Here is a 24,758-nt window from a genome sequence, read left to right as displayed (position 1 = left end):
GTGTGCTGAGTACTGACTTGTCTTGCTGATCTTGTATTGATAATTCATACAGAGTTAAAACATGGAGGTTGGATTTATGGAATGTAGGGACTGTTAGAAGAACTGTTATGCACTTTCAAGTTATGCACTTTAGAGAATATTTAAAAATGCATATTTTGTTGTCAGAGCATTCTGCATCGTGCCATCTTCCACTCTTGCCTACCCCTCTTCTATTATTTTTTAAATTGAGTTAACATGGGTTTATAACATTACATAAAGTTTCAGATATACTATGTTATAATTAGATATTGGTATATATAAAGAACCCCTCTTTTTATTTTGAAATATTTTCTTAGAGAGTCAGAAATGGTTTACATGTCCTCATTAATATATCATACATATTAGTTTGAGCCATACGAAATTGTTGCTATTTGGCCATTTTCCAGTCTAGAAAAATGGTAATTTCACATGGTTCAATCTAATAAAAAATATGTAATTCCCAAAAAGGAAAAGTAATGCAGTAGTATTAACCACTTTTTGTTATATATGAAACTCACCTCTGCCTTAGTTGATCATTTACTGGCTAAGTTTGACATTTAAAAAATTCTGTAGCAGATTTTTGGCATTAAAGGAGATTTGAGCCCTGGCTGGTGTAGCTCAGGGGATTGAGCATGGGCTGCGAACCAGGCACCGCAGGTTCGATTCCCAGTCAGGGCACATGCCTAGGTTGCAGACCATGGCCCCCAGCAACCACACATTGATGTTTCTCTCCCTCTCTCTCTCTCTCTCTCTCCCCCTTCCCTCTCTAAAAATAAATAAATAAAATCTTTAAAAAAAAGAAAAGGAGATTTGAAATAAGAAAACCTCCTCCATGTTTATGCAGGGACACCCTGGGAAATAGGCCTTAACGAAGTCACCTAATCAGTAGACTGGTCTCCTGTGGATACAGTTCTGTTTGCAAGTATGTCTTCAGCGAAAAGGGCAGTGTGATTGGTTAATATATCATTTTATTTATTTTTGTTCTAAATGAATATGCCCTGGTCATTCTAATGAGATTTGGAGATACTGTATCATATTTGGGTAGAAATGGATGTTGACAAATTTTCCTAAGCCACCCATTCCAAATCACCTCCGAAATAAGGACTAATACTCCATCCAGCACATGCTGACTTCTGCAGGTTTGAGTTTTCCCCAGTTCAGAGTGAGTGCATCTTTAAATAGCTTCCTCTAGACTGGCTATAAAGATTTTAGCCAGTCTAAAGGAAGAATGAGTAGATTCTCCAAATATACTTTTTCTTTTTTGTTCTAATATTATATTTGTTTCAGTTACTAAACAAATGTCATATTATTAACACCTCAAGGTAGGTAATTGCTTTAAGAAATCATGGTACATTCTTTTTCTGAAATAGAAAATCATAGTCCTATTAAAGACTGAGCATTCCATGCATCATAAGGGCATAGCTAGTGTATTCCTTGTAAAGGATAAGGATCAATTTCCCTTATACAAAAAGTCATCACCTGCTACAGAAGTGGAGTGGAAGATCATTCTTATCATTTCTTTGTGGACTGCAGTTCTCCCCTGTTGATACAGGGTATAAATAGGAAATAAACAGTGTAATCAAGTCAGGTAGTATGCAAAGATCTCACTGATGACTTTAAGTGAGCAAATCATAAAAAGAACAGACTATTGCTTGGTCCTAAATATTTGCCAAGAACCATTTAGTTACCTCTTCACCTTCCACCCTTTTGGAAGACACCACTTTGAACTACATTTTAGAAGAGTAACAGATATTTGATTCTGAATTTTTTTCCACTAATCTAAAAGAGGGAAAATAATTAAGAATATTGACAATATTACAGTTCACTGGACAAGCAACATAAGCACAGTTTTCAATCACATTTATTTAATAAAATCAGCAGTTCCTCCTTTTATAACATATTTTTCAGTATATGGACCATACAAAACTAACTTGCTTTTCTAAATAGCAGATCCTTGGCTTCAGCAAACACTTGAACCATGGCTGCAGTATAATATAAAAGATGGGCTGTTGTGTTTTGTACAAGTCAAAAGTCTGAAGTATTTTTTCTCTTTGTTCTTCAAATATATTACATATCAAACAGGTAGAGATTTTTAGAGAGTATTTTATGTTTGCTTGGATAGAACAACAAGGCTCTTTATTAGCCAAAACTTCTCTTAATTTTCAAATTTATTAATTTCTTAATTTTCTCTTCATAGAGAATGAAATACACAGTTTACTTATTTGTAGCAATTTAGTCTTAAGAGGATGCCTTACAGTTCTGTTTCAAACACTGCTATCCACTGAGTAATCATCCAGTGGTTGCGTGCTGAAAGCTTGAAGGAGTAAATTAAAAACTAAATAAGGAATGTGCTGAGGGTATGACTGAAGCAGTGCCAATTACCTGTGTCTAGACCTCCCTGCTTTCCTCTCTGTAGCCTACTAACTGTCCCAAGAAGAGACTTGGATGAACAAATTTGAAATTGTGGATCTTTTTTACTTAAACCCAAGCAAGAAGTTAGGTGCCTATTTACAAGTCTGTCTCTGACCACAGCTCTATTTCAATGAAAACAAAGTCTTTACAAACAGTAGTAATACAATAGTACCTAGTCAGTGACATAGTTACTAAATAAAATAATATATGATATAAACCATGGAAGGCTATTTTAATTTAAAGAAAAATCAAAGAAATGCAGAGGTCAACTAGATACATCAACTTAAAACAATGCACTTTATGAAGTTAAGTCCTAGGAATAACAGTCTGAATGACACTATTTTCTTTGGTTTTACCAGCTTTTAGCAGGCAATTTAAGCATAATTATCATTCATGACTATATTGAAAGAATCACATAATGTTCAGAAACTTACATAATTATATCTCTGAGGTATTAGTACCTGATTTTGCAATTCTATAACATTTTCTACTAACTGATCAACTCCCATGTAAATCAATGGCATCAATATTATTTATTCAATAATCTGTGATTATAGACTTCCTCTAATGAAGCACCCTATGCTTCATTGCCTTGTGTTCTTGGGAGTTTTGTGGGTTTCAGCTTTGCAAGATTTGAACTTAGAAGAGCTACTTGTTTTCCATTATAAAGTAATGAGGAGGTTACAGTGTTGACTTGATTGAAATATCAAAAGGCAATACCACCTACTATATATACAATTACCGTACTACTTTTAATATGTCTTCTTTTTTAATTTAAAGATTGGATTATATGAAATGATAGTAGCTGTCTGTTAAATTGACTATGACTATCTGCCTTAGAGAGTTATTTATTTATTTATTTATTTATTATTATTTTGAAATTAATTGTTTTCTTTTTCATCTTTTTAATTTTGTTATTGTTGTTCAAGTACAGTTGTCTCCATTTTTTCACCAGTACCTTCCCCTGCCCCACCCACTCCCACCTCCAACCTAAATTTTTTCTATTGGATACCATCTTCCTTTTATTTAATAAAACATATAACTAAGGTCTATCTAAATTTTAATTATTTAATAAAATAGAATATTGTGTGTGTGTATATATATATATATATATATATATATATATTTGTATAGATTGTCTAAATTACCAGAATTTAGGTCATTGATGTTTTTAAAGTAGTCACCCTAGGAATTTGACCCTTTGAATAGATCTGGTGAGCTAACATATATTCATATAATAATCTTTCCAAAAGCTATATGCATTTAAACTTAAATGTATACTGTATTTTATTTTCTTGGTTACTTTTTAATTTTAGAATTTATATTAATCTTTTACTTGTTGATTAAGCACATGAAGGAAGACATATAGTTGTGAATACTCAGGAAATACAGAAAACAATAAAGAGAAGTAGCCTGGCTGGTGTGGGTGGAAGAGCCAAAGAATAATCTGGAAACAATTAATGAGACCATTGCAGTTTCATTTGGATCCAATGAGCATTACATTTTAGACAAGAGGATAATCTGATTAAAGTTATAGTTTAGTAATGTATGGCAGTAGAATCAGAGAAGTGAACTATTGAGTCATGTAGAGGTAATCCAGGTTAAGAAATGAGTGATAAACGTGGTGAGGAAGGTTCTCTGACAGATTGCCTGTGAAGAAGTGGTATCACTTAGTCATTGGTTGAATTTGAAGATGGAGAAACAATACCAGAGACCATTGAAAGGTTCAGCCTGAGGGTTAATAAGAAGTGAGAAAATTATTCTATGAAGTAAGTAGGGGTGCGGCTAGGTTGGGGAATCTGTAAATGATGAAATTAGTCTTAGACACGTTGAAGTCTAAAATTATGTGAAATTTGGTCAATAACCTTTTTGGGGGGTTAGCTGATCATTTGGGCCTGAAATGGGAATGGGAGTTACAGGGGTGAAAAAGAAAGCATCTCTATCTTAGAAGGGTTCAAGAAACCTCGGAATTGAGATCACCTCCCAGAGTCCAAGAAAGAAAGGCCACAGACTGGGCAGTGACACTGAAAGTCTGCTTTCTAAATAATCTTTCTACAACTTGTTTCATTCCATCAGGAGATAGCAGTGAGATTTGTGGGACAAATTCATTCTAGTTGATGGAGAAAGAATCCAATTATGTTCAGAGTCAAACTGGCTCTCTCTTAGAACAGACTATTGAACTCCTCTTAAAGAATTATTGAGGGATTTAATCAAGACTTAACGGTAAATCCTTCCCTCTCCCATTTTGAAACATCAATGTAAATTATACTATTGAGTTATGATAATGCTTATTAAAAGTACATGCCTTCAGTTCCTTATCTGAGGCAGCCTGTTAAGCATTGCTAACCATGCCTCATACCATACTATACTCTCTTTTCTCAGACTGGGCCAGAAATTGATTTGACACATAGACAGCCATCTCTAGGCTGGTCTATTTTGTTAGAGATAGCCTGTCATGAACACTCCCAAAAGGCTGTTCTATACTGCTTAAATCCATTTGATTCTTTCTCTTGGAGTATTTGGGCTCAAAGCAGAGAGGGATAAATCACTTACAAATGGCAGAAGGGAAAATAAAAACAGATATTAAGAGTAGGTGCACTTGTGTGGAGTGCATGGGTAGGGGAGAATGGACACTAAAATACAAAAATAATAATGTAGTGGATTTCCACAGCTGTCATAATAGCTGGAGGGTAAGAGTCAAGATTGTATCTTGGTGTTTCAGTTCTTTGTGAAACCACCCATACAGCCCATGCAGCTTCTGAGGCCTGGTTCCTATTCCGTCTTACTTCTGCAGTCATCCTTACATTAAATCCCCAGCTTTGTCTCTTGCAAACTGCGTAACATGTTTATCAAGAGGGTTATAACAGTAGCCGATTAACAGATGTTCCTTCTTTTCCTTTTCCTTTTCCTTTTCCTTTCTCAGTGCCCCACCCTACTAGGGTATCTAATAGCTCCATGAGACAAGAGGGGGAGGGGCAGTGGGTGAGGGTTAAACTACAATAAAAAAATTACGGAATCTTCCCAAGATGGCAGTAAGGGACATGGAAGGCAGATTTGATATTGCATGCCTGAGAGCAATAATGAAGAAAATGCAAAAGAATTTTATGTTTATGTCTTTACTGAGTTGAGACTGCTTAACAGACTAGTTGGTTATACATGCCTGTTTTCAAATTGCTTTTGCTTTAAAAAAAAAGGAAAAGTATAAATATCTACCCCTTCTTTACCCAGAAAGAGCAAGCAAAGGAACATGAACAGAGGAGTCATTGGCATAGACAATGGCAGGGAGTTGACTATGGGAGTGGGGTGGGGGAACGGCATTGGGTGAATGATGGGAAAAAAGGACAACAGTAACTGAACAATAATAAATAAAAAAGTATAAATGTCATCATGTTTTTTTTTTTAAATATGCTCCTAAATGTGAAAGGAATAGCTGTAATACGGACACATAAGTTTGCAGCAGTGTGCCTTTTATGGGCATTAAAAAATTAAGGGGTCACACAGCTGTGCATGCACAAACATACAAGAGCTTTTGCACTTTACAAAAATAGATGAGCAACAATTGAGTTTCTGTGCAAAAAATGGAGTTAAGTTGTTATGCCCTATCTGCAGCTGTGCATGAACTTGGCTAGAGAGTCAACCTGCTGTAGAATCTGGTGAACAAAGCAATAGCAACACTGTGATTGTTTCAAAAGTTGGGCTAGCACCTGATGAATTTCCACTTGTTTCCTGCACTCCAAGCATCAGTCAATGGGGGGTACCAGTTGTACAATTTACAACATTTTTTAGACTTGGTGCTGGGCTGCCATTTTTTTTTCTGTGCTGCATGATAGTTATTAAAGCTGCCTACCTTGACTCCCATGATGGCCATTCTTGAAAAGCTACCTCCATTCCCACACTTACCTCAGTGCTGGGCACTGAAGAAGATACAAGGATACATTTGACCTCATGGTGGTGCTTCTGTCTTCTACTAGAGGATATCTGTATTTCTTACGAAGATGGTTAGGCTATAATATACACTATTATATTCTGGCATGGCAGTCCAGTTGAAGTTCATAGGTAAGGAGCTAGGTCTTCTATAAAACTGCTCAATTTATTCCATGTCAGTCATAAGCTGCTTCTTATACAAGAAATCAAAACTTGAAAGCAGGTCTCCCACTGGCCTTTGAAGAATCTATTTTTGACTTTTTGTAACTGTTCTTTTTGGAACTGGACTTCAAGAACCCCTAAAAAAAATTGGTGGGTGGGCTGGAATGGGAGTAAAAGGGAGAAAACTGTACTTGAACAATGATTAAAATAAAATTAAAAAAGGAAAGAAAAGAAAAAAAAGAACCCCTAAAAATATAAATCCAGATAGAAGTGTAGGTATAATTATTCATCAGTCTGATGAATAATTCTGCTTCATCATTCTGTTTCATTCTTGGCTTTGGCCCTCTAAATGGTAGCATATCCATTTGAAGTAGGGTTACACTGACTACTCCCATTCTTTCCCATCTTGCCCCACCATGAGTCCTTGTTTTACTGATAAGAAAGTTGCCTGGGTCCTTCAGTACCTCAGAGGCAGATTGTGAGCTCCACAAGTGTCTGTACCTAGCATGACATTGATCTTAGTGTATACTCTAGAGCAATGGTCAGCAAATGGTTTCTGTAAATGGTCAGACAGTAAAGGGACAGAAAATGTTTTTGGTAAAGGGACAGATGTTTTAGGCTTCATAGGCCAAAAGGTTTATGTCACAACTACTCAACTCAGCCGATATAGCATGAAAGCAGCCATAAATGATATGTAATGAATTGAGCATGACTATGTTCCAGTCAAACTAGGTCTTTGGTAAAGGAGCTGAATTCATTCCATGTATAGAAATTTAAATTTGGTGAAAATTTTATGTAGCACAAAATACTCTTTTGAATTTTTAGAAGCCATTGAAAATGTGAGAACCACTCTTAGCATGTAGGCTGTACAAAAACAGTTGGTAGTTTGAATCTGAACACTAGGACTCTAGAAACATGCTCCTAGATTCTAATGCTGGCCTCTCACCTCCCAACTATGTGACCATGCAAGAGTCACCCCACCTAAATGTACCTCAGTTTCTTTACCCGGAAAACAAGTTGGTGTGAGGATTCTCTTAGGACAGGGCCTGGCATATATATATTATAATCCCAATAAATGGAAGATATCATTAATATTCCTACCTGAAAACACCTATCTTTTCAGACAGTAACTTAGATTTACTTTGGTGCATGGTTTGAATTGAGTTAAATGTATTCTTTTTCCAAGTTTGTTTTTTCTTAGTTTTCCTTTCACAAGTGTTCCATGTCCTTGGTAAATGATTGATTCTGATAAGACAGAGTATTTCAAAGGTCTCTTTGAAATATTAATTACTTAAAATATTGAATGTGAGATATTTCACCAGAGGCATCAAGTGTGGTTTTCTGGTAAGTGTTAACATTGAGCTTTATTGGCTGTTTGTTTATTTATAGAATGTATAATTTTCTTGTTCCAATCCTGTAACATATAGGTAAACTGGAAAGAATGAATATGCATAAACATTGTCTTTTTAACTACCATTTACTATCAAGCTGTCATACAGTAGGCAAACCACCAAAAAGATGCCTCTGGCCAAAAAATATTCTTCACTGAACAAGCTCCTCTTTAAAAATGCAAATACATCAAGAAAAGTTAACTCATTAAGTCAGTTTCCCTGACAAACTTTTAGGTAGCACCTATCATGTAGCTATTTGGGGAGATATCATCATCTCATCCTTCACCATTCATCACTTTGTTGTGGAATATCCATTTATCTTGTGATGCTAATACAGTACCTATTCCAGAACAAATATACCTAAAGCATTAACTTTAAATTAAAACTATTAAGGAAGAGTAGTATTCACTATGAAGTTTGTCAGGGTTGTAATGACTTACTTCACTGTAGGAAACTGTTTATTAACTGTTTTGTCAAGGAGATAACCAAATGAATGTATTCTCTGACCAACATTTCCCCATATAGTTTTAACCTGAATTGTTCTGAGATTAGTGTAGCTTTTTGGTGTGTACCACTGTGCGAGGCCTTAAACTGGGACCACAGTGTTCTGTTTCGTTTTACAAATTTTCAACTGCTGCAAAATGTAATTGCTACACTGCCCCTAGCTCATCCTGTAGTTTCTGGTAATTTCTTCTAACCTCCTGTGCCGCCTTTTTCCTCTTAGAAGTTTTCCTCCTTTGAACAGGAACATCTGCCTTCATTTTTTCCCTTAGAATTTTATACATTTTACTTATGCACTCTTTTAATCTCTCTGGAATAATATCTTGATTTCCTTAAACACTTTTTTTTTTTAAAGATTTTATTTATTTATTTTTAGCGAGGGAAGGAAGGGAGAGCGAGAGAGAGAGAGAGAGAGAGAAACATCAATGTGCGGTTGCTGGGGGTTATGGCCTGCAACCCAGGAATGTACCCTGGCTGGGAATCGAACCTGGGACACTTTGGTTCCCAGCCCGCGCTCAATCCACTGAGCTATACCAGCCAGGGCTCCTTAAACACTTTTTTATAACTGTAAATAACTTCATAGACTATTATCATAATTATCATATGTTGGTATTCCAAGCTTTCCAAGTCCATTTCCTTTCTTCACTCACTTCTAATTAAACTGCAAACTAACAAAAACCTCACATCAGGTAGAAGCTTTCTAGATTCTTGTGGACTGCAATACAAGTTGCTCATTTTTTGTCATGTCTGTTGATACACTGCTTTGTCAAATGGTTTGATTTTGTTTATTTCTGACTCATTATGTTTTATTATTGCTCTTAGATATTAAGGTTCCATTAGCACATGTTATTTTTATCATATTATGATTGCCTTTTGCTTAGTGTATTACCATTTATTGTTCCATGTTAAATTATAAGAGCTATTTGTCAAGCTCTGTGCCTTTCTTTCTTTCTTTCTTTATTTTTAGATTCCCAGAGAAGGGATTTGATTCCTTCTTTTTTTTTTTAAAGATTTTTATTTATTTATTTATTTATTTATTTTTTAGAGAGGGAAGGGAGGGGGGAGGGGGAGAGGGAGAGAGAGAGAGAGAGAGAGTGAGTGAGTAACATCAATGTGCAGTTGCTGGGGGTTATGGCCTGCAACCCAGGAATGTACCCTGGCTGGGAATCAAACCTGGGACACTTGGTTCCCAGCCCGCGCTCAATCCACTGAGCTACGCCAGCCAGTGATTCCTTCTTTTTTGATATGTGAGCAGTCTTCTAGTTTTTTGTCACCAACAAATCCATACATTTTGCAGCATGGTCTTAATGTGGACCATAATAGATAGTGTAAAACAGATTGAATCTAACACTGATTTTTCTTGTACTCCACTTATCACTGCCTTCCTATGCTGTCAACTTCCATTTACTACTGCTCATGACCTTGCTCACTAAACCAATTTTACTTTTTGATTTAGTCTTTCACCATTAATGACAAAAGTAACCATTCTACTTTGCTCAGAGTATAGGTAGAATAATATATGCCACTGCAAATTAAATTATGTCCTGTGTATAATTCATTTCTCTCTCACTCTGGTCAATTTTGCATACTACTGTGAGGCTGATCTTAAATGTCACCTTTATCACATCACTGTCTTGCTGAAGATCTACCAATGGCTTTTCAGAGTCAATTGAAGCATTTTCAAACTTCTTTCTTTGATATCCAAGTCTCTTTAGAACTTTGCTCTAATCAATGTATCCAACTATAACTCTTTTACCTTTCAACTCTGTTGCTCTCCTCATGATTTATCAGGCAAAGCATCTACATTTAATTTGAGGGAGCTAGACTCATTCAAAATGACCTCAACAAGTTTCACCTTCTTAAAATTATATGATATGAACAAGCAAGACTAATATATGGTAGTGGAAATCAGAGCAGAGCTTGCCTCTGAATAGTAGGGGCAAGAGGGAACTTGTTGGGGGTGATGGAAATGTTCAATATCTTGATTGTGATCATGGTAAGTAACATAGGTGTAGCCACTTATCAAAACTCACCAAACCATACACTTAAGATCTGTGCATTACCAGTATTTGTAAATTTATACACACACACACATACACGTGCATACACAGAGCAAGTGACTTCCCTGGCTGGTGTGACTCGGTTGAAGTGTCGTCCCATAAACTAAAAGGTTGCAGGTTTAGTTCCCGCTCAGGGCACATGCCTGGGTTGTGGATTCAGTCCCCGGTTAGGGTATGTGGGGGAGGCAACTGATAAATGTTTCTCTTTCACATCCTTGTTTCTCTGCCTTTCTCTGTTCCTCTCTTCCCCTCTCTCTAGAACCAATTAGCATGTCCTCAGGTGAGGATTAAAAAAAGCCTTTAAGCTAATGAATACATGCATGTGTGCTAGGAGTCAATAAATATAGATTTTAATGTCTTTAACTAGTCAGTATTCAGCCTTTTTAATGTAATGTTTTGAGAGAGTTATGTCCTAATTCTTCCATGAGTCTTTCCCAACTCCTTAAGTCCAGAAACAGTATAGTTTTATTTCCAAAAATTACTTAATCTACATAAGTATTATCTTACATAGTAGGGTCCTACCATCAGCAAAAGGTGTTTTGCTTCTCTTTGGTCACTTTACACGGATTGATTAATGGCAACTTATTCAACTTGGAGCAACTGAACTCATCCAAAAAGCCTTAATTAAACAATTGAGAATTCAAGGAGGCTGTAATAGTGAAGTGAAGCCATCATGCCTAGGTCATTAGGATCTTATGAAATGATCTTTATAGTATTGGCTTTAGTTTAGTCATTTTTGAGGAGTAATGAACTGGAGTTGGGTCTTAGTTCATATAAAAGTCCAAGGCACTAAGTGTTTAAGTTCTTAGACTAATAAGGGTTATAATTAATAATGCTTAATAAGGAATGAGAGCTCAGAGTATTTTCAAAAACCGTGTAAGGTCAGAGATTTCACCCTACTGGCATGCTAACAAGTCAGTCTGCCATAGTTTCAGGTGTGTTGGCAGAAGACACAACATCCAGGATCAGAGACAAAGAACTTGTGGTACAGCAAGCACTGTAAGCTTCATGTTCACACTGCTTTCCCTTGCCTTCTAGATCACACAGGTCTACAGCATGATGGGCCCAGATAGATACTATGCACACAGTTGGTTTGTGTTACTGCTGAGGAACCCAGGCTTAGGGAACCCAACTCTTTTATAATGGACTGAAAGCAAATCTGCCTGACATGTGCCCTAGAGGGAGATAAAATGTTTTGAAAGCAAACAAACCTTCCCTCTGCTCTGGAGGGAGACACTGTCCTTCAAGATTGTTCCATATAAAAACATCCTTGAAAAAGATAGTTTAGAACAAAGGTCATCAATGCTTATACTCACAAAATATGCACATATGTGAGAAACCCATAGAGAATAGCCTCTAAATAAGTTTGTCCTAGCCATCCGGGAATAACCTTGCAAAGAGGTGTACCAGAGATAATTAATTTACCTAGTGTTCATTTTACTCAGTAACATCTCCAAACTCTTCTGGGGAAATTGTCAACATAATATAGGTAAATATTGATGCCAAAAATTGAGATCAGCAAGCATTCAGCATCCAATGAATGACCAACACTCTTTGAAACATGCAATAGAAGGTACAACTCATGCCTTTCATTTTACCCAAAGATAAATAAAGTAGCTCACACAGAGCCCACAGGGCTGCATGCCGCCTGCCTAGCTCCTTAATACTGTCTCTGATCTAATTTCACAGTGAAAGATTAGGAGGTTGTCTCTGAATCATTACTTCTCAGATATGCCCATATATTTCCATATCAGTGGCTAAAAAGCATTAACAAGTTTCTCCTTGGTCATCCTTTCACTTAGTAAAATAGGTATTTTAAATTTTAAGAAAGTGCATTTTTCTATATAACTCAAAAAAAAAAAGCTTTTTTCCTTTTCAATGAAAAAAAAACAACCTCTTAAGCGATATTTTTCCTGTTTGATCACATAGACCAAAACATTAAAAACACAAACAAATAATCCCAGCTAGTTACTACTAATCATATCTAAGTAAGAATGAATGTTTCTATGGACTAAGTGACCTGTCAACTTCCCACAATTCAATCACATACCAAATTTCACTGAAATTTATTTAAAATAAAGGATAACTTCTTTCAGATGGTCATGTTGCCTTCCATATTGTTTTAGGAAGACTGAAGTATAAATCAGTTCTACAATATATTCATATAATCTTCATTCTTCAGAGATAAACATTATGCAAAAATCTCCCAGCTCATTTGAAAGTTATCCAGAAGCAAATGAAACAGTAATGGTGGACTGAAAACAATATATATTTGTCTCCTTTAAAATATCAGTGATTCTTACAAAGACCTGGCTTTTCTTTTCTTTTTTCTTTTCTTTTGCTTTTCTTTTCTTTTTTCTCCTTCTCTCTTTCTTTCTTTTCTTTCTTTCTTTCTTTCTTTCTTTCTTACAAAAAACAGAACCATTTAGCATATGCCTTCTTTGGTTCTTGGGAAGGTGGGTGGAGAAAAATCTTAGATATCACAACAGTTTGTAGCACTCCAAAGGCCACAGTACAGAAGCAGATATGTAGTATATTGCTGGTATTAAATTTTAACGAGAGATTAGGAAAAAGATATCTAAAAAGATTTCTTGCAGGGGCATATGATAATGAAAGAAAAAGTTCAGAAACAGTAATCTAGCATAGTATTTTGATCAGTGTTGCCAGATGGGAACCACTAAATTAAGGAAAAAGAATTTTATTGAAATGGTATCCATAATGTCATTGTTACAAATTTAAAAAATTTTTCCATATTCTTTATGTAATATCATATATACATACTGTTTTGTATTATATATTCATCTTTCTACATAATTTTCATACTGACTTTTTATAAGGACACATAAAATTCAGTTGTATTGTGCCTCTCTTCTGGTGTACTTCTGTAACTTTACAAATTCCTTCCATGTCTTCTTTCCCGTTTTGCTTCTCATGATTTCCTAATGAAAGTTGAAATCCTCAGGAATTGCATGTTCTTCCGCCACCTCTTTTCATATACTATCTAAGAGTAATCTTAATTAGCTTCCAACAATACTCAGGTCTTTTCTTTTTTTATTTTTTAAAGATTTTATTTATTTATTTTTAGACAGAGGGGAAGGAAGGGAGAAAGAGAGGGAGTGAAACATCAATGTGTGGTTGCCTCTTGTGTGCCCCCACTTGGGACCTGGCCCACAGCCCAGGCATGTGCCCTGACTGGGAATTGAACCAGTGACTCTTTGGCTCACAGGCCAGCGCTCAGTCTACTGAGCCACACCAGCCAGGCAGCACTCAAATCTTTTAGTTCCAGCCCAGACTTTGCTCCTGGGTTCCAGACTCATGTTTCCAACTTTTTACTGGACATCTCTACTGAGATATTCTTTAAAAAATAACCTTGAAAGAACTCATCTCATTTTCTCAAACATGTTTATTCCTGGTCATCTAGATTCCTTCACCCACCCAGCCAGGTCCTATTGAAAGTATTAATACTTTTACAGTATCCACCCTGCCCATGTACTCTGCTATCGCCTTAGTCCTTTATCTCTTACTTAATTACCCTATAGTCCTAAACATCTCCCCACCTTCTGTCTTGCCATCTTGAGTCTTCCACCACAGTGCTATGTAATAAGTGTTTCTACAGTGTAAATCTGATCAAGTCACTTCCTGTTGCTTATGGCTACTTTGCTCAATATAATAGCCAAGAGCTACAGAGAGCTATTGAGTGCCTGAAATATAGCTAATCTGGAGTGAAATGTGCCAAAATAAAACTGTCAGCTTTCCAACACTTAGATAAAATCAATGTAATATATATAATTATCATACATATTGATTTAAATATTCATTTAATATATATTTCAAATTGATTTTGCCTATTACTTTTTATTTTTTTAAATATTGCTACCAGAAAATTTAAATCATTTTATATGGTTCAAATTTGTGCCACACATTGTATATTTATTCGACAGTGCTGGCTTATAGGATAATGCCCAAACTATATCATAAAATTATGATCTCTCATCACCTGGCCACCATATGCCCAGTCCATCTCATCTGCTAACTGCCATGCAAAAGGAGCTGGTCTTTGTGTCAGTTTGATCCGAGTTCACTCTTGGGACCTTCCACATGCCAACTGTGTGATCTATAGTAAGATGCTTAAAATTTCTAAGATTTAGTATCCCCAGATGAAAAAGAGAAAATACCTATTTCAATGTGTTGTTGGGCAGATTAAAAGGTACAACAAATGTGAAGTACCTACTGCATAAAATTTAATTTTCCTACATACATTTCAGCCTCACCAAACTGCTTTCAGTTCCTCCTTTCTTTCCTATTGTAAAGAGCAGGTGTCTGTTCAGTTCTGTGTGCACACGTAATATTCCTAAAAGTGTACGATCCCCTTTCCCTGTTCAGTCACTAGGGTTCTACTTCCCTTTTATTTTTCATGTTTTCACCAAACATTAGATCTGAGGACCTCTGTTTCCCTTTATTCTTTTTAATTCAGTATTCTGTCCTAGAGAATTCATTTTCGATTAAATGATTGTAACATTGAGGAAATCTCAAGTCAGATGAACAGCAGAATCAAAAAAGATTTTAGCTTGTTCTTGCCCCATAAGACAATGTTTTATTTCTGTGATCTAATACACTATAGTCAATTAATTCTTTAAAGAAAGAATGAATTAAATTTAATTTTGGAATAGCATCAGAAACTATTTATTTTCCTTCATTCTTCAGTTTTACTTCTCTTAACCCTCCTGCCTCTAAATGCCCCCTACCCCAGACCCACACATTTAGCTAACAAACATTAACTGCCTTGTTAGGGTCCTTTTAATCAGCTGAGCGAGTTGAGAAACCAGGCCTTAGCTCACTGCCTTATCAACAGTGTAGCAGAGAGTTTCTGGCAACTGACATTTTGAGACAAATGCTCTAACAGATTTTGAAAGTAGTTTTAATGGCCAAAGTTATCAAAGGTGAAATGTTCTACATACATTTCCATTGGAAATTTCCATAAACATTTTTGGAGTACTCACTCATGTATTCTTCTTCACAGTTCTTTCCCACAGGAAAAGCTTAGAAACAAAGTAGCACTCTGAAAGAGATGATGAGACTGGCTAAAATTCCTCAAATGTAAAATGTGCCCTTTAAGGTGATGTGGTCACCTTTTTTTTTAAAACAATGTCAGAGTTTCAAAATGAGAAAAGGATATGAATTGGATAGGAATTGGATGCAAATGTGTTTCACAAATAGTGTCTTTTGAGATAATCACAGATGATAGTTGAATGCTGAAGGTATTAATACAATCAGTGTTTAACCTTGTGTAACTCAGCTTCATCAAATCACACCCTGTGCATTGATTGCATTAAGCTGGGTCAGTGGTTTCTTGCTTAGGAATATCTTACAAGAATCTTAACAGGGAGGCAGCAGTAGCTGATCAGCTGCTGTTTATTTGCATACTGAGCATGTCATCAATAATACAAAAGACAAGGCCTTTAAGTTGAAAGAACAGTGGGGTTGGCATGAATTTTGCTTAATGGTGTGTAATAAGCAAAGTAGTCTGTGGTGCCAGAAACTGACAGGATCCATTATGTTAAAACAGATATATGTCTTTAATTTAGTGGTATTATGTAAATCTGACAGGAGTTTTCCCTTTATTTTCCTGTAGTTTAACTTTAATTGCTCCAAGATTAATTCCAATTTCTCCTTCCCTCCAGAGGGTGACGAGACTGGCGTGATGGATAATCTCCTAGAAGCCCTGCAATCAGGTGCAGCATTCCGAGACCGCAGAAAGCGGATTCCCAGGAATCCAGGTAAGACCCCTTCCAGCTCACTGGTATTGTAATACGTGAATGTTCAGAACCAATGACACCCTCACAAAAAAAAGAAAAAAGAAAAAAAAAACTTTCCACATGAGAATGTTTTTTAATTGTTGATCTCAGTTCATGTGCAGTCTCAGCAAGCTTCTTTATCTACATGATTGAAAGTTTCAACCTGGTAAAAGTATCTTCAAATAACTGAAGACTTTGCAAAAAAAAATCAGAAACAACGACCCCCACTGTGTTTAATATTAAATACTTTAATTGTTATTTTATGAGCATGTGGTTTGTGTGGAAGTTGTGGTTTAAAACCATATATAATTAAATCATTAAAAATAATTGGCCCTAAGGATGTCACATTAGCTATTTACAGATAAGGAAATTGAGACAATATTTCTTTTTAAAGACCATTTTGGCTTTGCAGTTCAGTCCCTTCTCCATGTTAACAAAGCAGATAATCTAAGATCCCCCAAAGTCCCAAGTATTAGAACACGTTTGTGTGTGTTTTTGATTAGTAACAGAGCCACACAATGAAAGTTGATCTCAGGGGCATTAGAAACATGAATACAACCTGTCTCACTCAAGTGTAGCTAGAAGGTTGTCCACACTCTCCATTTATACCTATGGCTGAGGTAAACAGTAGTTCCATTCAGGATAATCTAAATAGGCTGAGCTGTCATCTTCTCTAAGTAAGTTTTCATTTTTGTAGTCCATATCTTTCTTAAAGTAGAGGAAGAAATTATGTGTGTTGATTTTAAGTACCCTCTTCATGGGCTGTAAGGCTATATAGAGAAGTAAATAAGAAAAAGAAAATTAATAGTTAATATGTGAACTCTACTTCATTTACAGTAATAAGATTTGCCTTGAATACCCTGCAACTTAAAACATATTCTGTATTTAGATGGGAAACTATCATATGTCATTAGAGTGCAAATTGGTGCCTCTCAAAACCATTGTACCCCAACAAACCAGTGAAAGAAATGGAGCATAGTGCAGAACTATTCAGGAAGCTTTTGGCAATGGTGAAGTCGGTGGCAGAAGACAGTATAAGTTATATTCATCTTGTTTACATTTGGCTGAATCCTAATGGGTTGGTTTAGCCTGAAGGTAAGATATAATTGAGATGATGAAAATGTTTTCATTGGAGTATAAGACTTCTTTGTATATATGAAGACATTAAAGATGGCATACAAAAAGAGTAGAACACTGGAGGAAAGAAAATTAAAATCTACATTTATATGTTCATATTACTTTCTTAAGGTAATGCTGCATGGGAGAATGTTAGGAACATTGCTACTCTGTTACTATGAAGCGGCCATTCCATCGATCTTCTGTCTTTATCTGAGAAATGAGAATGTTCTACCATGTGATCAGAGGCCTTTTACCTCCTAAGGAAAACAGAAACCTTCACTTATCTTTGTTGAACTATCAGAGTATTAATAGTCAGTGGAAAGCAAACTGAAATAATTTTCGTATCGATTCAGTTCTTTGTTAAGCAGTGGATAAGTAAAAGCATGTTGTTCTGTGCCGTAACAGAACTGCCATCATCTTTCTAGTCTGTTTATTTTAAAAATACATTTGTGCTGCTTGGACAAAACCAAAAAGGGGTAGGATTGAGGGTGGGAGGTGGGGGATGGCTGGGATGGGGGGAAGTGGTGGGGGTAAAATGGAGACAACTGTATTTGAACTACAATAAAAAAATGTAAACAAAAACACATTTGCTAAGGTCCCTGTCTGAATAGTCTCACATCTCCAGCTGACTCTAGAAAGACTACTTGGAGAGAGCTATCATTACATGGGGTTCTGTGAGTTTGGTATTCAAGGGAATAGTGTTATAAACTGTGAAACACTAAGAATATACTCAGAAACTGCATAAATTCATAATACTGACTCCAAGTAATCTAAATTGGGATCTCTTTTGATTTTAGCTAGAGTGCCTCCATGAACACATAGGGTCAAAAATTTCAGCCTATTTAGCCCTGGCAGTCATTCCCAGTGGCAGCAGCCAATGCAAATGTCCAGCAGTAAAAAGAAACTAGAAGGCAGGCAGGCAGTTGCCATGATTGGTAGGGCATCTCAGACATCAGTAGAAGAGCTTGGAGCAAGGGAGAGGGGAAGACAGGCACAGAGTAGACAAGTCTGCCAAAACCTCTCCTGAATGCTTCTTCTTTCTAGAAGCAACAGAACCAGGGACTTTTCCAGGTTTTCTCCTTGTTTCTGACTTTCCTAGCTAAATTGCTTTTTCCTGCTGGCTGGCTGGCTGGCTGTGTGTGTGTGTGTGTGTGTGTGTGTGTGTGTTGACCTTCTTAGGCACCTGATTTGTTTTTTTTCCCAAGATTCCATTGAATTTATGTTATTACAGTTTCCCTGTTCAACACTGGCATCCTTGTTGCTTTCCAACAATCTCCACTTGAATATGATGGGATAGAAGCAGTAAAACCAAATTATTTAAAAAATGGCCTTGGCTGGTATGGCTCAGTGGATTGAGTGCCAACCTGAGGACCAAAGTGTTGCCAGTTCATTTCCCAGTCAGGGCACATGCCTAGGGTGCAGGCCAGGTCCCCAGTACGGGGTATGTGACAGGCAACCACATATTGATGTTCCTGTCCTGCTCTTTCTCCCTCCTTTCACATCTGTGAAAAAAAAATCTTTTTAAAAATGGCTATTTTCTCCAAGTAAAGTAAGATAAGAGGAAATAGCCAAAAATCTGAAATCATAATCAGCCACAAACAGCAAAGATGTACTGCTCAGCTTGCTATCTCTGTTATCACTTACAGATGGAAGTAATATGTAAAATACACAGCTCTACAATTCTGCTTCTAATCGCAGTGTTTTCAATTCCATATTTAAATGAGGTGATAGTGTATATTCTTCATTAGAAAATTAAAATGTTAATAAATGATATAATCAGTTGCCTAAATTACAGGTATTCCGCACTGAGCTTATATCCCCTCCCCAAGAGTAACCCACATTAGGTAACTTAGAAGGAGCTCCTATGTATTGCCTACAGCCAGTTCAGCTGAGTGCACTGTTTCTAGTAAGGGCACCAAAAGACATGTTAAGGGAGACTGTCATATTAGGAGTGATATTAAAAACATTAATACCTGTTGTAGCACAGGCCCTAAGCAGTTAGAATATACCCAGGCAATAAGTAGCCACTATGGTTGTACTAATTCATTCTGGCTGCATATCAACCCAGATTACAGCTTTGCTTATGTGAAACAGAGATTAGGAAATGAGCCCCTAAACATTCATTAATTCATCACATATCTGTTCTGTGAAAGGTTATGAAATAATGAAGATAAGACATCCTTAGTTATCCTTTTTATCTTTCATATAAGCCTTGTGTCTTGTAGGAAAGATAAAAAAGTATAAAAAGACTACAGAATGAGGCCAATGATAATAGTTATTATACAAAAGGTGTTAACATATTATGTGAGTTCGAAGGAGGGAACTATCATAACTTATTGGATATATCAGAAAAAAGTCACAAAGAAAAATGCTTGGAAGGATGATAATGGATTTTAGCAGTAGGAGTTAGAGGTAGGGATAATAGTAAGCATTTTAGTCAAATGAAATGTCATCAAGAAAAATACAGAGGTAAGAAAATACAAAGTATTTTTGGAGAATGGCAAATAGTAAAACTAATGGTTCCATAAAGTGTAAAGATATGGAGACAATTCTAGAAAAGTAGGTTGGTGCCACATCATAGAGTACTTGAATAAGATATTGAGGTGTTAGCATATAATTCTTTAGACACTGGGGATATATTGAAGGCTTTTAAGCAGTGAAGGAGTGTGAACAAAGCTATATATTAGGATATTTCATCTATAGAAGAGTGAATGATGAATGAGAATTCTACTCTCATATTCTTAGTCAAAGGAGATAATATAGAGGAAGCAGAGTAACCAGGAGTTAAGGATGATTCTAGGATTTTGAGTGTGATTAGTTTGAAGGGCAGTTGGCTTACTAAAGAAAACTATTAAGATCAGGAAAATGACTGCTGATAGAAGATAAATTCCATTTTGGTTAAGTGAACCTAAAATGGGTGGCACAGCATTGGGATCAAGATATTTAGAAAATTTTTGTAAATATGGGTGTAGATTTCATCACACGATTGAGTTCATGAGATTCCTGGAAATGGAAGAGATTATTAGAGGGATTATTAAGAAAAAGGTCCACAACAAGAATCTTGGAAATGCCTCCACTTAGGGGCTAAAAGCAGAACTAGCTAAGAAGATAGACAAGGAAGAATTGGGCAGGCAGGAGGAGAATGAAGACACTCGATCTAGAAGCAAAGGAAAAGGAAAGTATTAAGAAAGTTGGACATATTAAATAACGACATATACTACAGTGGAATCAAAATGGATAAAGACCAATGGTTTGTCACATTGGAGCTTTCTGGTGACATTTTAAGGACATCTTTTCAATATTGCAATGTAACTTAGAGCTGAATTCAGGAGTAGATAGTGAGGCTATAGGGATAGATAGTATTAGGTCAACAATTGAGCAATACTGTTGAGAGCCTCCTGGGTGTAATATACTAGGTTAGGTACTGAGGATCCAACACCAAATAGGCCCCTTGCCTCAAGGAATTTACATACTACTTGGGAAAACATGGATGTAAGCCAGTACAATTGCAACACAATCTTCTATGTGCCATAACAGATAGGAATTGTATGTCTGTGCAACACAGGAGTTAGAGTAACTTTCCCTACCCTCTCACCTTTGGAGAGCCCTTGCATCCCTAGAATGTGGGTTATGCTTTGTAGAAGCTTGGTGGGTAAAAGGAACATCTCAGTTTTCCTTAATAACCTAGTATGAATCTATCATCTATGAAATTTGCTAAATCTTTGTGTACCCTCTTTGTTATAGCCTTTGTTAGCACTTAAGATGCTATATGTTTTACAACACACTTTGTAAAGAATCGCCCATCATTATTCCTGATTTTGTCATTATAAGATCAAAGGTAAGCTTTAGAGGGGGAAAACACAGAGAAAAACCTTGAAGGAGTGAAAAACACACTTAATATAAATGCACAGTGCCACATCTGTTTTATTACTGACTAACTATCAATCCTTAACACTTGCTTCCCCTCCTTTAACCAACTTCACTTATTCATTCCTTGGCCACTCTGCGTATAAGTGTATATATAAATAGGCTTCTCTGCAGGAGATAGATATCTAACTTAGTTACTTTGGCTATGACTACATTTTGATATATAATTCTAGACATAAAAAAAAAAAAAACCAAGAGAACCATCATACAAAAAAGGAAACCAGGAAACTGAATAAATGTAATTTGGTTTTAGAACCATGCAGGGCAACCAAGAAAACTAAATTTGAAAAAAAACTAGAAGAAATGCAGAAGGCACACGGTCTTAATTTTATGGACCTTCAAGATAACAGTATAAATGAGAAAGTATAAGCTACCATTAGAAAAAAAGATAAGGGGCAAGAAACAATGATGCTCAACATAGAAAAAAAATAAACTCTAAATATTAGGGAAATATCTTTATGGCAAAACAAAACATACATTTTTCTAGGCCTCTCTATCTCGCATAAATAATAAAACACGGATTATCCTGGCTCTTGCCTCCATGTGTACATTCAGGACCTGAGCTGCCTATAAGGGATCTCTGAAGCATCTATAGAAGTTCTCAGGGGGCATTTCACAAACACTCACGCACCACCATTCCCCAACCTCTGCTTATAATACCAGTCATTTCCACACCTGTTGTTGCCTATGGCTGGCACTGTCATGCCTTTACACTTCTACTGCTGGACAGTGGTCAGTGGCAGAGTGGGAAGAAATGACTCTTTCTTCCTTTATTTTAGCATTGCACCAGTATACCAAGCAGTACTACCTATGTCTCAAAATCTTACAGACATGTTTAGAGAAATGGCCCTCAGTTTTATCAGCCCTCTAGATTTCCATAGGATTTGACCTCACAGAGCAAATGCCCAAAGACAAGCCCATGACAGATTCTAGGAAGTACTCAATATTATTCTGTTTTTTGAAAAATATTTATGCAAGGATATGTTTATTGGGGGGGGGGGAAATGTGAAAGGGAAACATTAATCAGTTCCCTCCTATATGCACTCCTACCACGGATTGAACCTTCAGCCTTTTGATGTATAGAACAATACTCCAACCAACTGAGCCACCTTGCCAGGGCTTATCTTCTTTTTTGATGACTGAGGTCTCTTGGGGGTCCGTGTTTGGTTTTGTTTTATTATTATTACACCATGGTGGTTGTTCATTCCAAGGTTTTACTTCTTTCTTCCTTAGGATGGGTTCTTTCCCATGAGGTTCCTTCATCTTTATTTTGTGTTAGAATATTAGATTTACCAACTAAATTCCATTTTGTCTATAGTATTGTTACTATATTTTTATGTATAATTCAAATCAGTAAAAAATATGTAATGTAAGCAAATAAAAGCATGTCATTCATCCAGATAATATTTATTGCTCAAATAGCAAGATCCAGGCAATAGTGCTAGGACCTTGGAGTGCAAAGAACTCAAGAGTCTCATGAAGAAGACAGATTTATACACAGTAGAATTGCTATAAGTTTACACAAAGTACCAAAAGAGCAACTAACTGCCTAGAGAATTCAAGAAAGATTTCATGATGAAAATGTCATCTGAGCTGTGGTTTGAGGAGTGAATAGTAGTTTTGTCGGGAGAGGGACAGGAGGAATAGGCATTTTAGGTAAAGGAAATGGCAGATACATGCAGTAGAGGTATGGAAGTGTACAGTGGCAACGGTGACAAACACATTGCAACAGCAGAGGGCCAGCAGAAGTTTTTAAGTAGAGGATTACATAATTACACACAAGCAGGAGGGGTTGAGGCTGGAGATAACAGATTTTCTGGACATCTGCATACATATAGTTATAGAAACCTTGGGATCACCCAGGAAGAGTATGTCCAATGAGAGGTGAAGAAGGCCAAGATTAGTGAGTTTGGGGATTACAATATTTAAGAGGCAAATGGAGGAATCAGCAAAGGACACTGAGGAAAAAATGTTCAGAAAGGAAGGAGAGGTAACCAAAGTGATACCTGGAAGACTCATGGTAAAGAAAATTTTAGAATGGAGAAAGTCAACAGAGTCACATACTGCAGAAAATTAAGTAGAATGTCAACTGAAAATAGATGGGTTTTTCAACTAGCGCGTAACAGTTGACCTTTCCCTGAGCAGTTTAGTAAAATAGTGAGGGCCAAGAGCTAGATTCTAATGGATTAAAGAATGAATATCTTTTGTACCTTACATATTGGGGTTTTAAGGAATGAAAGGTAGTTAGAGAATGAAAGATAAATTGTGTTTCTTCCAGAGATTCTAACAGGAAACTCTGTCTAGACACTTTCAAGCATCTTGAATGGAGTTGCCAATCATATATTATTATACCTAGTTTTACTTCCAAATGGGTGGCCTTTCCCCCTGTTAACTCAATTGTGTTTATTAAATATATACTGTGTGATATGGTTAAAGTACTTTAGCACTCCTAGCACTTTACAGTTAACAAAACACTTTCTCATCTATTGTGTGATATGTGTCTTATAGATGTCTAATGCTGAGTTCTAGTCTCCTAAGTTAAAATAAAGGACATTCATGAATAGTACAGAGAAGGCGTAGGCAGGGGGTAGAGGAAAGACATTTTTGAGTTCACTATGTAGAAGCAAGGGGAGAGTTGGGAAAGGACATAAAAGGAATGGGCCCAGTTTCAGAAAACCATTGTCAACTTTAGAATTAACTGGTTTGCAAGTGTTGAAAGTCAGGATTAGGTGGGTCATAGTATATGTGTGATTCTTTTGAGAGGAAGGAAAGAGGTCATTAGGAAGAAGCAAATCAGATTCTCCTTAGGCCAGCCATTTATTGTTCTCAGTGGCATTAGCTTGGTTACTTCTGGTCAATAACTAGAGGGTGAATACTAGGAATCTTGTAGACTTGATCAGCATTCAGGAGACAGTGAAAAATACAACAGTGGGTAAAGTAATCTGGGGAAAATGATTAGAGCAGTGGGCAAGTGAGAAAACAGACCTTTGTGGTTCCCTTAGTTGTACCTACACATTGGAATCATTTTGAGGTACTTCTAAGAAATATGTCTGGTTCCTCTTTGAATGAATCAAATACAAATCTATGCAGTCAGAGCCTAGACAGTCATATATTTTTAAAAACTAATTGAACCAGCCCTAGCCAGCTGGCTCAGTTGGTTCAAGTGTTGTCTGTACACCAAAAGGTTGCAGGTTCAATTCTTCAGTCAGGGCACATATGGGAGGCAAATGATGAACATTTCTATCTCACATCAATGTTTTTATCTATCTATCTATCTATCTATCTATCTATCTCAATTTCCTCTCCATCTCTCTGTCTCCCTCACTCTCCCACCCTCCCTCTCTTAAGGCAATAAATATATCCTTGGGTGAGAATTAAAAAAAAAAAAAACTAAATGAACCAGGCACTTCAATATATTGTCTGTAAATGATACCACATGAAAACAAAGC

At 36.4% G+C, this 24,758-nt stretch overlaps 1 protein-coding gene across 4 annotated transcripts in view; it reads left to right on the top strand.

The window, feature by feature from the left end:
- DIAPH2 (diaphanous related formin 2) overlaps positions 1 to 24,758 on the top strand; it is a 914,500-nt gene that overhangs the window by 697,210 nt on the left and 192,532 nt on the right. For all 4 annotated transcript variants that reach the window (XM_028522433.2, XM_036016530.1, XM_028522432.2 and 1 more), the window contains one exon: positions 16,150 to 16,245. In XM_028522433.2, coding sequence (XP_028378234.1) covers positions 16,150 to 16,245 — 96 coding nt within the window. The remainder of the gene's footprint in view (positions 1 to 16,149; positions 16,246 to 24,758) is intronic.

This window comes from Phyllostomus discolor, chromosome X (genome assembly GCF_004126475.2).
Source record: "Phyllostomus discolor isolate MPI-MPIP mPhyDis1 chromosome X, mPhyDis1.pri.v3, whole genome shotgun sequence".
NCBI lineage: Eukaryota > Metazoa > Chordata > Mammalia > Chiroptera > Phyllostomidae > Phyllostomus > Phyllostomus discolor.
This window is presented reverse-complemented; position numbering and strand designations above follow the sequence as displayed.